This window comes from Moschus berezovskii, chromosome 20 (genome assembly GCF_049115385.1).
Source record: "Moschus berezovskii isolate FMDL1 chromosome 20, NW_MosBer_1.0, whole genome shotgun sequence".
NCBI classification, from domain to species: Eukaryota; Metazoa; Chordata; class Mammalia; order Artiodactyla; family Moschidae; genus Moschus; species Moschus berezovskii.
Window position 1 is genome coordinate 51,054,206 of NC_142479.1, and position 16,801 is coordinate 51,071,006.

At 41.7% G+C, this 16,801-nt stretch overlaps 1 protein-coding gene across 1 annotated transcript; it reads left to right on the top strand.

Moving 5' to 3' along the window:
* The first annotated feature begins 707 nt into the window (after nt 1-707).
* Nucleotides 708-16,801, top strand: MRPL45 (mitochondrial ribosomal protein L45). Its single transcript, XM_055407697.2, has 8 exons — nt 708-866; nt 1,738-1,915; nt 2,313-2,430; nt 6,203-6,301; nt 14,268-14,316; nt 15,222-15,371; nt 15,733-15,906; nt 16,314-16,801. Exons 1-8 carry the CDS (start codon nt 801-803, stop codon nt 16,398-16,400), a joined length of 921 nt encoding a protein of 306 aa, XP_055263672.2. The 5' UTR covers nt 708-800; the 3' UTR covers nt 16,401-16,801.

Consider the following 16,801-nt stretch of genomic DNA (forward strand, 5'->3'; position numbering starts at 1 on the left):
AGTTCTGCCAATTATCAGCCGTGTGACCTTAAATAAATTAAATACTTAATTTCGAGTCGGTGCATCTTGTTGCTATACACAAGAATATTACTCGTTTGTGATGAGGATTGAGTTAAAATATATAAAATACTCGGAAAATTGCCTGGCATCTGGTAAATGATTTCTAAGTATAAGCCATTTTTTGGTTAATAAAACCTGTGCCTCTGTCCCCAAATGGCAAACAAACGCTTTTGTCACTCCACGTGTTTTTTGCTTCAATAAACATAGTTGTCATTAATTTCCTTAATTCGATAGGATATTCTTCTCACAGTATAGCCTGGGAAAATTAGAGTTCTGGCTAAGGTTACCACCATATGGGATAGTCCCAGAAGCTAGACATTGTTGTCCTTCCTAAGATCCAAGTAGGCACTGAAGAAAACACTTGTCTCAGAAGGGAAACATCTTTTCGTTCTTTACGGAATGCAAAAAAGGTGCAGCCCTGTCCCAAACCTTCTGGAATGCAGTAGCTCCTGGCAGCCAGAAAGCCTGGTGCGCAGGCGCAGTTGTGCCTCCACGATCTCCGCCTGGCGCGTGACAGCCGTGCTTCCACCCTACCCCCAACGCCATCTTACTGTGCATGCGCAGCCCAACTCCACCCTCGCTCCCTCCCGAACGCGTACGTGCGCGTTCGCGCCTTTCACTCTTGGCGGAGGGCGCGTGCCCTGGAAAGTTCCACGCCCGAGCTAGCTCCGCCCTATGCGCCTTCTTTGCTGCCGCCGGCTCCTCACTATTTCCTTCCCAGCTGCCTTTGCGTGAGCAAAATGGCAGCCCCCATGCCGCGGAGTTTGTCTTGCTTAGCCAGGGCTGTAGGACGATGGTCTCGGCAGGTGGGTAGGGATGGGGTGGCTGGAAGTCTGGGGGCTGGAGGAGGATAGAGTAGAGGGAAATACTTACTTTTCGGTTGTCCTTGGTGAACTTGGGCGATACAGAGCGTGCCTCGGTAGGGACAGTTGCTGTGTGGCTTGGTGGGGAGAGCCTTGGTAGGGCTACCAGGGCGGGCAAGTTCTCGGGGATTAAGTTTCTCCCGTTGGCCCTGGGTCTCACTGGCTTACGGGTGTTAAATGGGAAAGAAGTAATGGTTTGGAAGGTGGTCTCGCTTCCTGTTGATTTTTTTGTAAATGTCCTAAATTGATCAGTAGCTGTAAAGGAGGGAGAATCGTTCCTGCCTGAACAACCTTCATGGTCAGCGAGAAAAGGGATCTGGCCTTTAAAGAGCTTATTGGTTAATTGGGAGCTAGAACGACAAAATAAAGTTTATGTTGAGGCACCCAATAGAATGAGCACAATGTAATCTGAGTAAATGTAGAGATTTCTGAGTTAAGGTAGAGCAGAAGAAAAAGGAGTACTGGGTTGGTGTTTAAGTTCCCCATCAGACTGAGCGTTCTTTCATCAGTCTGATCAACCTTGCTTTCATCAACTTTCATCAACTCTGCATCCTTTAGTGGCATAGCCCTGTAGTATGAAAAAGTACTAAAAGAAAGCCTTTAGTAAAGGTTGAGTGGTACTAGTATTAGTAAAAGTTGCTTACTGGCTTTTAGTAAGAGACAGCTATAATTGTTAAGATAGAAGCATTTCCCCTTGATGTGTGGCTTTATCATTGTTCCTAAGTCATTCTTTGGATGTGCCCATTCTGTCTTTGCTTACAGTTTGCCTAAGGCTTTTTCCCAGGTTACCTAACCTTTTTCTGCTATCCTCCAGCCAATCCTGATGACTCAGTCCACAGCAATAGTTCCAGTGAGAACTAAAAAACGTTTCACACCCCCTACTTACCAACCCAAATACAAAACAGAAAAAGAGTTCGTAGAATATGCCCGGAAAGCAGGACTGGTCATTCCTCAAGAAAGTTTGGAACGTCCCATACATCTGGCCTGTACAGGTAAAGCCCTAACCCAGTCCCCTTCTGTCAGAGGTCTTCTTGAGAAGTGAAATGATTTGGACTGTGGATGATAGCATTTAATTAACTCCCAAATCAGTTCGGCTTCAATAATTTGTATACATTATATTTCGTGAGGTCATCTTTGATCTTGTTTTTACAATATTCCTAGAAGACCAGGGTAAAATTTCTCTGTTCTGTACAAGAAGAAGCTAAGACTCTTTTGAAGACTAAGATTATTTTACTCTACTTTTTCTAATCCTGCATGATTTCCTCTGCATGGAAAAGTCTGTTGATAGTCTATTTTGTATCCAGGAGCCCTCCCAATTTTTTATGACCTCAAGATGACTTTTTCTCAATCTTGCAGTGCTTTCTTAGTTTTCTCCTTCTGTCTTTACAGCTGGCATCTTTGATGCCTACGTTCCTCCTGAGGGTGATGCCCGAGTGTCATCTCTTTCTAAGGAAGGACTAGCACAGAGGACTGAGCGATTGAAGAAGAATGTGGCATCACAATTGTCGTAGGTATCTGAGACAGCTGGGGGTTAATATTAGAATAAAAATTTCTTGTTGCTACTTAATCCGGAGAGGCCATCTTGGATTAATTGTGTATAATTCCTTTGATAACTTGACAGTATATTCTTTCCCTGGAATAGACTTCATGTATAATAGTATGTGCATTCTGAATCTTAGCATCTCAGCCTTGATTTGTTGTTTTTGTCACATCATTTAGGAAGTTGACATTGATGTTTATGGGACACTTTTTTGATCACATATTTAACAATTTAAAGTAGTAATAAGAGAGAGCATATTTATAAGAGAAATACCTGAGATTTTAAGAGAGTAAGAAAAACCAAAAAGGCTTAAGAAGACAGACCTGTTCTAGGGAGCTAACTGTGCTTTAGTTAAGGAGCAGAAGTCAAAACTGTCTTCTTAAAGAGATTTTCAGTATCTGTCACTCTGGCTCTGACTGTATCTGAATTATAGGCTCTTTAAGGTCCTATATAGATTACTATGCACAAGTGTATTGAGTTAGTGTCAATTCTTCATGTGGCTACAACATTCCTCTAAATACAGATCTTAACATATCAACACCTCTGCCTCAGACTCCTTGTGGCTCCTTATTATCTGAAGAATAAAATATAGATTTCTTCAGTGGTATTCAGGGCTTTTCTAAAAATAGTTTGGCTCTTACCTTTCTCTCCACTGTTGTCTGTTTCATTTTTCTCGTCCGAAACTTTAACATTTCCAAACTAATTGCTAGTTCCTTGACAACTGCTGTGCTGTGTCTCTTTGCGCATCCCTTCCTTCGTCACTAGTTGCTGTATGTGGGCTCAATAGTTACGGCTGCTGAGCTCCACAGCGCCGTAGCTGTGGCACAGGGGCCTAGTTGCCCTCAGCATGTTGGATCTTCGCAGTCAGGAACTGAACTGGTGTCCCTTGCATTGCAAGGTGGATTCTTAACCACTGGACCACCAGGAAAGCTCTGCTTTTTTTTATAATCGTACCCCCAGTTCTTCCCTCTCCTCTCACCTCCCCCTTGGCAACCACAAGTCTGCTTTCTTTGTGTCTTTGTTGTTGTTCAGCTGCTAACTTGTGTCCAATTCTTTGTGTCCCCATGAACTGCAGGACACCAGACTTCCCTGTCTTTCACTGTCTCCCGGACTTTGCTCATGTCCGTTGGGTCAGAGATGCCATCCAACCATCTCATCCTCTGTTGCCCCCTCTTTCTGCTCTCGATCTTTTTGAGCAGCAGGGTCTTTTCCAGTGAGTCAGCTCTTCGCATCAGGTGGCCACAGTCTTGGAGTTTCAGCTTCAGCATCAGTCCTTCCAGCGAATTTTCAGGGATGATTTCCTTTAGAATTGACTGGTTTGATTTCCTTGCTGTCCAGGGGATTGTCAAGAGTCTTGTCCACCTGTCACATCCGTACATGACTACTGGAAATACCATAGCTTTGATTATGTTTGTTTTTCATAGATATGTTTCTTTCTGTCCTTTTTTTTTGGCTGCACCACTCAGCATATGGGATCTTAGTATACCGGCCAGAGGGATCAAACCTGCACTTCCTGCAGTGGAAACTTGGGGTCTTAACCACTGGACATCCCTGTGTTGTATTTTAGACTCCACATATAAGTGATATTGTATTTGTTTTTCTGACTTACTTTGTTAAGTATGATAATCTCTAGGTTTGCTTTTAATTCCTGTGTCTGCTTTCAAGGCTTCCCTGACATTTTTTGGAGTTGCCATTGTTATAACAAAGGCATGTATGCTTATTTTTACTATCTCCAATAACTCTATATTGTAATGATTTCCTGTCATGTATTTCTCTCCTGGCTTGTGAACTCTTTGGTGGAAGAGTTCATGATGTTAATGAACACAACACTTACTGTCTAGGGGAGGAGACCAGTTACCGATTGTACACACATAATTCCAGACAGAGTGAAGTATGAGTATAGCTATGGAAACACAGGACAGGGAAAGATAACTTTCCCCGTCTTGGAGTTCAGAGTGGGCTTCTCTAAGAAAATGACATTTAAAGCTGGGATCTCAAGGGTTGCTTGGAGTTAAGCTGAGTACAGAAATGTGGTGAGGAATAGCATTCCAGGGAAACAAAACAAGGCTTTGAGGTGAAAAGAGTGTACAGGAGTTGATTTTGTCAAAAGCTTTTTCTCTGGTCATTGCCATGATAATGTGATATTTGTCCTTTGTTTTGTTGGTGTGGTATATTACGGTAATTGACGTTTTAGTGTTGAGCCAACCCTGAATTCCTGGGATGAATTTCTTTGGGTTATGTTGTCCCTCATCCTCTTAATACGTTTCTGGTAACACTGGTCAGATCAGGATTCCCTGTTTCCATTATTATAACTATGAAAATGCTGCTGATAGCGAGTCATGCAGTACATGATTATTACACTTCCTTTCCTGCATAATAGTTTGTTGTTTTTTTCCTGGCGTTAAGTGTCTTTTTTTTCTCATTTCCTTATAGAACCCCTGGTTGTGTTAATTTTCTCTCACTGTATAGAAAACGTTATTTTATCAACCTCATCATAAAGAAGAAAGCCCTTCTGGAGCCTTCTTACCTTTTTCAGCCTGGATTGGTCACTCTTCAGGCTCACTGTACATTGTGGGATCTACTTTTATCATCATCCTGCTAATCCATTTGCCTTGCTCTTATGTATATTCCCTGTTTCCTGGATTTTATGTCTTTCTCCTTCATGGTACATGCAGTTACATGCAGTTATTTTGGCGGTACACATTCCCTCGCAGTTTCCTGAGAAAGAGTGGAAGGTAAATAAATGAAATGTTGCAAGGCTAAGAAGAAGTCTTTCATTTAGTCTCCCACTTCATTTATAATTTGCCCATAGGGTTTCCCTGGTGGTCCAGTTAAAACTTCACTCTTCCCCTGCAGGGGGCACAAGTTCAATCGCTGGTTGGAGAACTAAGAACTTATTGTGCAGTGTGGCCAAAAAAATAAGTAATTTGCCCAGATATAGAATTCTGGACTGGGAGTCATTTTTTTCTCCATCAAAAATACTCCTCCATACTAACGCATATATATGGAATTTAGAAAGATGCAAATGATAACCCTGTATACGAGACAGCGAAAAGAGACACAGATGTATAGAACAGACTTTGGGACTCTGTGGGAGAGGGTAAGGGTGGGATGATTTGGGAGAATGGCATTGAAACATGTATGTTGTCATATGTGAAACGAATCACCAGTTCAGGGTCGATGCATGTTACAGGATGCTCGGGGCTGGCGTGTGGGGATGACCCAGAGGGAGGATAAAGGGAGAAGGGAGGTGGGAGGAGGGTTCAGGAGGGAGAACTCATGTGCACCCGGGGCGAATTCATGTCAATGTATGGCAAAACCAACCAATATAATATTGTAAAATAATTTGCCTCCAATAAAAAATAAAAAAAAATAAAATAAAGTGAAAAAAAAAAGTACTCCTCCATTGTCTTTCTAATCTTTCTAACTTCTGATGTTGCTAGTTAGAAGCCCGATGTCTGACTCTTGAGCCTCTATATGAAACCTGTTTTTTCTTCCTTAGTGCTTGTAGAATATTTTCTTTGATGTCAGAATTCCAGAAATTCACTATGAGAAGCTTTGCTTTTTCTTTAGAATAGATTTAGGTGTAAGTTAGAAGGCTGAATTTATAGGACTTGGCACATTCAGAAAACAATTACTGAATAAATGGACAGACATTAATGGAGGTAAAGTAAGCTGTTAAGTTAAGGAAATTGATATGACATCTTCTTTAAAATGATTCTCATGCTTAATTTTACAGAATACGGAGGATAAAAGAAAGTGATCCTAATTTTAAAGTAAAGGACTTCCCTGAAAAAGCCCAGGATATCTTCATTGAAGCTCACCTGTGTCTAAACAAGTACGTGAACTCCCTGTCTTATACCCTTATGTGCTTAGCAGCTATTATTCTAGCTTGTTTTTTTTTTTTTTCTTCTGGTAAGAATTCTAGAGTGAGAGACCTTTCTCTTTGGGAAATAATTGGAGTGTGGAGCTATCCTTGACTTCTCTCACTGCGTTTGGGAATTTTCACCATTTGGTCTGGCTCAGCTCCACTGGCAAGTGTTAGGACTCTGCTTAATGGCAGCTGTTTTCACTCCACCTGATCCCTAGTTCATCCTGATCCTTTCTGTGTGTTTGTCTTTTAGTCACTAAATTGTGTACAACCCTTTGCAACCCCATGGACTCCAGCCCACCAGGCTTCCCTGTGTTATACTGTCTCTTGGAGTTTGGTCAAATTCATGTCCATTGAGTCAATAATGCTGTCTAACCATCTCATCCTCTGTTGTCCTCTTCTCCTTTTGCCTTCAATCTTCCCCAGTATCAGGGTCTTTTCCAATGAGTTGGCTCTTCTCATCAGGTGGCCAACATATTGGAGCTTCAGCATCAGACCTTCCAATGTCTGATTGATCAGCCCTTCCAGTCTCTGATTACTCAAGGTTGATTTTCTGTAGAATTGACAGGTTTAATGTCCTTGCAGTCTAGGGGACTCTCAAGAGTCTTTTCCAGCATCACAATTCGAAAGCATCAATTCTTCTGCACTTACCCTTCTTTATGGCCCAACTCTCACATCCATGCCTGACTACTGGAGAAACCATAGCTTTGACTCTATGTACCTGTGTCAGAAAAGTGATGTCTCTGCTTTTTAATACACTGTCTAGATTTGTCATAGCTTTCCTTCCAAGGAGCAAACATCTTTTGATTTCATGGCAACAGTCACTGTCCACAGTGATTTTGGAGCCCAAGAAAGTAAAATCTGTCACTGCTTCCACTTTTCCCCCTTCTGTTTGCCATGAAGCAGTGAGACTGGATGCCATCCATGATCTTAGTTTTTTGGATGCTGAGTTTTAAGCCAGCTTTTTCACTCTCCTCTTTCATCCTCATCAAGAGGCTCTTTAGTTCCTCTTCACTTTCAGCCATTAGAGTGGTATCATTTGTATATCTGAGGTTGTTGATATTTCTCTCAGCAGTCTTGATTCCAGCTTGTGATTCATCCAGTCCAGCATTTCACATGATGTACTCTGCATAGAAGTACATAAATAAGCAAGGTGACAATATACAGCCTTATTGTATTCCTTTTCTAGTTTTGAACCAGTCAGTTATTTCATGTCCAGTCTGTTTCTTCTTGACCTGTATTCATGTTTCTCAGGAGACAGGTAAGGTGGTCTGCTATTCCCACCTCTACAAATATTCTGATTTGTTGTGATCCACACAGTCAAAGGCTTTAGGTTAGTCAATGAAGGAGAAGTAGATGTTTTTCTGGAATTCCCTGCTCTCTCTATAATCCAGCAGATGCTGGCAATTTGATCTCTGTTTCCTCTTGTACATCTCTGTTCCCAGCTTGTACATCTGTAAGTTCTCAGTTCACATATTGCTGAAGCCTAGCTTAAAGACTTTGAGCATGACCTTACTAGCATGTGAAATGAGCACAGTTATTTGATAGCTTGAACATTCTTTGGCATTGCCCTTCTTTGGGATTGGAGTGGAAACTGATCTTTTCCAGTCCTGTCGCCACTGCTGAGTTTTCCAAATTGCTGACATATTGAGTGTAGTGCTTGAACAGCATCATCTTTTAGGATTTGAAATAGCTCAGCTGGAATTCCATCACCTCCACTAGCTTTGCAAAACTGAAATCTGTATTGCAAAACTGATTGACTATATTCTTTGTAGCTGAAGATGGAGAAGCTCAATACAGTCAGCAAAAACAAGATTTGGAGCTGACTATGGCTCAGATAATGAGCTCCATATTGCAGAATTCAGGCTTACATTGAAGAAAGTAGGGAAAACCACTAGGTCACTCAGGTATGACCTAAATTGATCCCTTATGAATTATACAGTGGGGATGACAAATAGATTCAAAGGATTAGATCTAGTAGACACAGTGCCTGAAGAACTATGGATGGAGATTTCTAACATTGTACAGGAGGTGGTGATCAAGACCATCCCCAAGAAAAAGAAATTCAAGAAGGCAAAGTGGTTGTCTGAGGAGGCTTTACAAATAGCTGAGGAAAGAAGAGAAGCAAAAGGCAAGTGAGAAAGGGAAAGATATACCCAATTGAATACAGAGTTAAAGAGAATAGCAAGGAAAGATAAGAAGGCCTTTTTAAACGAACAATGCAAAGAAATAGAGGAAAACAACAGAATGGGAAAGACTAGAGATCTCTTCAAGAAAATTGGAGATATCAAGGGAACATTTCATGCAAGTATGGCACAATAAAGAATAGAAATCATACGGACTTAACAAGCAGAAGAGATTAAGAAGAGGTGGCAAGAATAGAAGAACTATATTTTAAAAAGTGAATGGTCGAGATAACCACGATAGTGTGATCACTCAGCTAGAGCCAGATATCCTGGAATGTGAAGTCAAGTGGGCCTTAGGAAGCATTACTTCAAACAAAGCTAGTGGAGGTGATGAAATTCCAGCTGAGCTATTTCAGATCTTAAAAGATGATGCTGTTCAAGTCCTTCACTCGATATGTGAAGCAATTTGGAAAACTCAGCAGTGGCCACAGTTGGGTTGCTATTTTGTTATTGGGTTGCAGGAGCTCTTTATGTGTTCTGGATAGTAATCCCATATCAGATATATGCTTTATAAATATTTTCTCCCATTTCATAGGTTTTTACTTTCTTGGTAGTGTACTTTGATGTAAGAACATTTTAATTTTAAGTCCAAGTTACATGGTTTTTCTTTTGTTGTCTGAGTTTTTAGTGTCAAATCTACAAATCATTGCCAAATCCAGTGTCATGGAATTTTTCCCCTATGTTTTCTTCTAAGAGTTTTATAGATTTGGTTCTCACATTTTGGTCTTCGATCCCTTTTGAGTTAATTTTGCGTTTGTTGTAAAGTAAGCATCCAACTTCATTTTTTTTTAACTCGTGTATTTATTTGTTTATTTTTGGCTGTGCTGGATCTTTTGTTGCTGTGCTCGGACTTTCTCTAGTTGCACCAAGCCAGGGCTACTCCTTGTTGTGGTGCGTGAGCCTCTCATTGCAGTGGTGTCTTCTGTTGCAGAGCAGGGGCTCTAGGCACACCGGCTTCAGTAGCTGGGGCTTCAGGGCTGTAGAGCATGGGCTTAGTCGTGGCACACAAGGTTCATTGGTCCCAGGCATGTGGGATCTTCTGGAACCAAGGGTTGAACCAGTGTTCCCTGAATTGGCAGGCGGATTCTTAACCACTGGACCACCAGGGAAGTCCCAGTGGTATACCTTTCTGATTCCCTTCTTTCCTTTTCTATAGATTTTTTAAGAATTATTTTTTTAATGGTTACTTTGGGGATTAGAATTAGTATCTTAACAGTTTAGTTTGGATAATATCAAAGTTTCAATAGTGTACAAGCAGTCTGCTCCTATGTATCTCTGTCCCTTCCCCTTTGCATTGTTACTGCCACTGATTATATATTTATACATTATGTGCGCATAACATAGATTTGTAATGATGTTTTATGCATGTGCCTTTTAAATCAAATAGGAAGAAAATGAGGAATTACAGATCAGAAGTATAAGAATCCTGGCTTTTATGTTTATGTATATAGTAACCTGTACCAGTGCTGATATATTTCTTCTTATTTCTTAAAGTTACTGTCTAGTGTCCTTTCATTTAGGTCTGAAAAACTCCTTTAGTATATCTAATAGGACAGATCTCCTGGTAATAAACCCTCTCAATTTTTGTTTATTGAAAATATCTACAGTTCTCCTTCATTCTTTTTTCTTTTTTTTTTTCTTTTGCGTATCATACCTCATGGCATGTGGAACTTCCCTGACTAGGGGTTTAACCCATGTCTCCTGAAATGGAAGTGCATTAACCACTGAGCCACCAAGGAAGCCCTCTCCTTCATTCTTAAAAGATAGTCTTTCTATCTATAGAATTCTTAGTTGACAGATTTTCTTTTAGGCCTTTAAATATATCATCCCACTGCCTTTTGGCCTCCATGGTTTCTGATAAGAAATCAGCTGTAACCTTTTTAAGGTCCCTTGTATGTGACAAATTACTTCTCTTTTGTTGCTTTTCAGATTTTCTCTTTGTCTTTTGGTTTTGACACTTGCACTGTGCTGTGTCTCAGTGTCGATTTCTTTGAGTTCATTCTGCTTGTAGTTTGTGGAGTTTCTTGGATATGAACATTCATTTCTTTTACCAGATTTGGAATGTTTTCAGCCATTCTTTCTATTCTTTCTTTTTTTTGGCTACACTATGCATTATGTGGGAACTTCCCCGACCAAGGATTGAACCTGTGCCCCTTGCAGTGGAAACACAGACTGTTAACCAATGTACCCTTAGGGAAGTTCCTTCAGCTATTATTTCTTCAAATGTTTTTTTTTGCCTCCTCTCTTCTCCTTCTGGGACTCCTATGATATGTGTGTTGATGCCGTTGAGTGTCCTACAGGTACCTCAGGCTCTACTCATTTTTCTTAATTTTTTTCTTCTTTTTGCTCCTTAGATTGGATACTTTCAATAGCTTTATTCTCAAGTTATGTGGCTCAGCTGGTAAAGAATCCGCCTACAGTGCAGGAGACCTGGGTTTGATCCCTGTGTTGGGAACATCCCCTGGATAAGGGAAAGACTACCCACTCCAGTATTCTGACCTAGAGAATTCCATGGACTGTATAGTCCATGGGGGTCGCAGAGTCGACCCCATGAGCAACTTTCACTTGCTCCTTAGATTGGATGCTTTCAATAGTTTTATCCTCCAGGTAACTGATCCGTTGTTTCTGCCTGCTCAGATCTGCTGTTGAACCCCTGTAGTGAATTTTTTTTAAGTCTTTATTGAATTTGTTACAATATTGCTTGCTTTTTTTTTTTTTTTAATGTGTTGGCTTTTTGGCCAGGAGATATGTGGGATCTTAGTTCCCCGACCAGGAATTGAACCTGCACCCCCTGCACTGGAAGGTGAAATCTTAACCACTGTACTGCCAGGGAAGTCCCTGGCCCCTGTAGTGAATTTCTTTCACTGTATTTTGCAGTTTTAGAATTTGTTTGGTTCATTTTCATAATTTTTATCTCTTTACTGATGTACTTATTTCGTAGATTGTTTTAGAATTTCCTTTAGTTCTTTTTCCCTGGTTGCCTTTATCTCAATGAGCATGTAGGACAGTTGATTTAATGTCTTTGGCTAATAATTCTAATGTCTGGGCTTCCTCAGGGATGGCTTCTGTCAAAAATTTTTTCCTGTAAGTGGGCCATAGTTTCATGTTTCTTTGTATACTTTGTAATTTTTTGTTGAGAATTGGACATTCTGAGTATTATTATGTGGTAACTCTGAAAATCAGATTGCTCTGCTCCTCAGGAATTGCTGACTTTGTTGATTAGTGCCACTGCCTTCCATTTGTGAGTTTTCCAAACTAATACTGCTAAGTGTGTATTCTTTGTTGTGGGCAGTAGTCATTGAAGTTTCCATTCCATTATCTCTGCAGTCAGCCAGTGACCCGACAAAGATTTCCTAAATTGTCTGACTGAATAAAAACAAAATAGGTGTTCTTTTCCCTTTATCCCTTTATATCTATTGATGGGAAAACCTGCTGCAGCCAGCAGGGCTGAAACCGTGGCATGGTTTGTGCTGGTCTCTCTGCCATCCACCAGATTGACCAGAATGTGCAAACTCAAATCTTGGAGGGAAAGGTCCAAAGGTACTTGCTGCCTGCCCAAGTACCAGCCTGTTTATCAGTTATTTCAATGAAGGGACCCACCCCTGGTGCTTCCTGGTCTGTCATTTGGCTTGATGTCTGTGTCTGTTGATTTTGCTAGATTGATTCCAGGTCTGTTTTGTAGTGTTGATGATGGAGTGTGTTTCTTCTGAGGGAATTCCAGACAAACTTAAGTTATGAATATGCTCCCAGAGAGGTTTTCTCTGTGTGTTTCTGCCAGATCCTCTAGGGATAGCATTGGCAAGGTATTAGTTTTTCTGTTAATTTCTTCGTTTAGGAATTCTTGCATCATAGAGATACTGTAAATTTTGTGTCCACATCTGAGTATGATATGTACTAGGGCCTTAATGTTTCAGTTTTCGCAGGGTTTTTCTGTTGTTTGTTTTTTAGATTTTTTTTCCCTGCTCAGAGCTCTAGACAGAGGGAAGCTTTGTCTCTAGGTTGGTGGACTGTTTTTCTAGTTTCCTTTTCCTGCAGGTGCCAGACTCTTTTGAGGGTCATAGCTTTATATGGGGATTTCAATTCCAACTCCCTGTCCTTCCAACGTCCTGGTTAGGAAGAGTCAAGTTCTAGCCATCAGATCCTATTTCTGGATCCCTAAATCAGCTCTTACCTGGTTGTGGTATCAGGTTATGTTCTTTCCATTCTACTTTTAATTCCCTGTTCCTCTCTGGCGCCTATGGACTTAGCTTCCTTTTTCATGTACTAAGCTAGAGATTTAAAAATGTGTGTATGTCTATTTATTATATTCTCTCCAACCTTTCTGGATGTTTACAGTGGGAGGGTAAGTTTTATTGCAAACTTACTTATAGGATAAGTTCTATTACAAAATACTGAGTCAGCTCATAAAAGAGGGAGTTTATTTCTGCTGAAGATTTCTAGGCTAAGTTAGTGATGAGGAAGAATTCATTCAGAGGTGCCAGGCGTGGTGGTTGTGGTATCTGTCACCACAACTTGGTCTAGTCTAGTCTAGAGCTACAGTGAGGGGAAATGACTCAGTCTTTTTTATTTGGAATAGAAGTGGAAGTGAAACAAATAGAACTAACCTATCACCCACTCTGGCATTAGAGACACAATTTTTCAAAGAGCAAGGCTTTAACCACTCAGGAAGTGTTAAATTGCAGAAGATAAAAAAAAAAAGGAAAAAAAGTAACAAAAAAAATAAATTGCAGGAGAAAGTCATGAATGTGTATCTGAAAGAAACTAATCTGTGGTCTTAGGTTTACTTGAAGCCTACTTCATTTAGGAACCCTCCTAAAATCTTACATATACAGGAGCTTGGGTTTGTTGTCTTATTACTGAAGAGAATCAGCATAACTTGGTCACTCTGGCAGCCACAAAGATGGGATGGAGGGACAGTTTGTGTGGAAAAGACCAGAAATGACAAGTGGTTATCTTTTATCTTTTCCAAACCTTAAACTTTTTATTTTGTATTGGGTTATAGCCATTTAATGGAAGCCGTTGACTTCCCTGGTGGCTCAGACAGTAAAAGCATCTGCCTATAATGCGGGAGACCCGGGTTGGATCCCTGAGTTAGGAAGACCACTGGGGAAGGAAATGGAAACCCGCTCCAGTACTCTTGCCTGGAAAATCCCATGGATGGAGAAGCCTGGTAGACTGCAATCCATGGGGTCGCAAAGAGTCAAACACGACTGAGCGACTTCCCTTTCTTTCTATAGCCGTTTAACAGTGCTGTAGTTTCAGATGAACAGTGAGGGACTCAGCCATACTGGTTATCTCTTGGCTAGGTTTAAGGATTAAAGTGTAAGAAATAAGGCTAAGCAGTTGGAATTGATGATGTATCCATGGTAAGAGGAGATAAGTTGAGCTTTTGATTGTTGTTTGTGTTGAATTTTGTTCCAGCTTAGAATGGAAATCAGTCCCCATGTCCCAGTGAGGGTCCCTTACCCATTTCAAGGATATATAGTAATTTCAGAGAAATTTCTTTCTGCTCCTGAGATTCAAACATAACTTTGCACTGCTTTTAGAGCTCATGGTTTTCTGAGAAATCATGTTATTCTTCATCTTTGTGTCTCTCGGACTTAGTATATTACCTGGCTTATAGTAGGTGTGCAGAAAATATTTGTAAAAATGAAGGGAATGGTTTTCCATTTTCAGGGCCATTTTCAACTTTCATATAAAGTATCATAAAAGCAGTAGGCAGTGATACAAATTTCTTTCCTTTTTAGCTCAGATCATGACCGGCTTCATACCTTGGTAACTGAAAACTGTTTTCCGGTAGGTTCTCATCTTCCTTAGAATTGTGGGATGCCCGAGTAGACAGATTCTAGATAGCACCTCAGTTTTCTTAAGGATCAGTTTTGAGAGTGCAGGAAGTTTAAGGCATAAGGCCAAAGTTTATTATGTTTGGCTGCATGGTAATGCCTTGATATGGAGTCTGGTAAAGGTCATGCAGTTGCAGCTAGAGGAAGTCCCTGAGCAAGCAGTACTGAGACCACAGATCCTGAGGTGACGGGATGGTCACACTAGGCCAGCCCTGTGCATGCCTGTGCTGCAATAAAGGGCTTAACCAGTACGCATGCGGCTTATACTGTGTGCTAATATGGGTGCCAGGTACTCTGGGAGACTCCTGACAATGAGGACTTTGTGGTTTAGTTAGAAGTTCAAGAACAAGAATTTCAGTTGCTCTTAGTTCTGCCTCATCTCCCCAGGCACAAGTATAGCTGTCCTAGTCTAAGCAGGTTATTAGCCTTTATAAAAGTCTATAAAATTCCTATAAAAACTGCCAAAAGGTAAGAGGAAAAAAGCAAATGTGTAGCCAACAGAAATGCATGCAATAATGAGCGGATTATGAAAGTGTATGGGAGGGATAACATATTAGGTAAGCTGGCAGTTTGGAATGAGGTCTTCATTGATTTGGAAAAGGGTCCTCCAGGTGGTAATTGGCTCTTGAGTCATGATTTAGAAATGAAAAGAGAGTTGTTGTAAGGTGAGCTTGAGCAGTAGCTTAAGCAAAATTTAGAAAAGTGAGACAGAAAATAAGCACCAGAGTGCATTTGATGGGAAACGTTGCATGTTGACTGTGGCATTGCAAGAAGAGGAAGCATGGAAATAAGCACCCACTTCCCTAAGTGGGTGGGGGGTGCGGGCAGGAATCCAGCTGAACTCTTCTCTGTCCTCAGGACATGGTCTGGGACGTCAAATATAAGACTGTCCGCTGGAGCTTCGTGGAATCTTTAGAGCCACCCCAGGTGGTGCACGTTCGCTGTTCGAGTCTGGTAACCCGGAGCAACGTGTATGGCCAGGTCACCGTCCGCATGCACACCCGGCAGGTAGAGGCACCTGCTTTCCTTCCAGCTTTTCTTCACTCTCAGGTTGAGCACCTACCTCTGAGTCCTGGGTATAGCTACCCAGGACTGTGAGTTCTAAGGAAAGGCTCACCATGGTCTTTCTTGCCTTGTCACTGCACTCTTCCCACTGCTGTACGTTAGCTGTGAACACAGGTGTGGGGATATTATTCCCTCTCCTTCCTGGGAATCCCTCCTACCTCCTTCCACTCCCTCCACCCTGACCGCCCTCCCCACCCAGTCCAAAACCCTCTAGAGTAAAGTGTCAGTGGTTGATCGGTTAGTCTGGATTCAGAATTAAACAACACTGAGGACTAACCAACTTGATGTGGTTTCATCTTTGCAGACTCTGGCCATCTATGACCGGTTTGGCCGGTTGATGTATGGACAGGAAGATGTGCCCAGGGATGTCCTGGAGTATGTTGTCTTTGAAAAGCACCTGGTGAATCCCTATGGCAGCTGGAGAATGCATGGCAAGATCATTCCCCCATGGGCACCCCCTAAGCAGCCCATCCTTAAGGTAAAGCAGCTTGCATGGTTTAAGGTGTGCTAAGTTGCTTGAGTCTTGTGTCCAGCTCTTTGCGACCCCGTGTACTGTAGCCCACCAGGATCCTTTGTCCATGGGATTATTCTGGGAAGATTACTGTAGTGGGTTGCCATGTCCTCCTCCAGGGGATTTTCCCCACCCAGGAATTGAACCCCCCACATCTTACGTCTCCTGTATTGGCAGACGGGTTCTTTACCACTAGGGTCACCTGGTTTAAGACATCTCATCCTCATCACTCCTGTTGGGCACCTCCTAGTGGAGAGGGAGGGTGATGCAGCCCCAGGAAGAGGAATCCTTTGGGGATGGGCCTGGAGGCAAGCGTGAATCTCTTGGTAAACCATGGACTTAGATAGTAGATAACTCAGTTCCTGCTCTTTCAGACGGTGATGATCCCTGGCCCCCAGCTGAAACCTGGGGAAGAGTATGAAGAGCTGCAAAGAGAGGCCCATAAGCCTCAGCTAGCGTGACAGCAAGAATGACTGCTGGGGTGAAGCATGGGTGACAAGGCAACTGGAAGCTGTGAAGTCTGGGTGTCTGGAAGCTGTGAAGTCACCTGTCTTTCTTCACGCTGTAGAAAGAACTGCCTTAGTTCTCTCTTGCCCTGCTTGGGTCTTTTAAGCAGTCTTATCCTCAATAACAACTGCTGCTGGTTGGGCCCTGGTGGGTTGGTTCTATGCACAGCAATGGCTCCGCTTCTTTTTTTCCATCTTATATCTAGTTTCTAACTCCAGATGAAAGATGGTATGTTTCAGATAACATGATGGCAGCTTTCCCATAGCAAGAACTGTCAGGAGCAAACTGGCAGGACTTTCTAATTACAGGGCAGGGATCAGGGTTGGAAATAAAACACTATCAAGTATTAGACAAA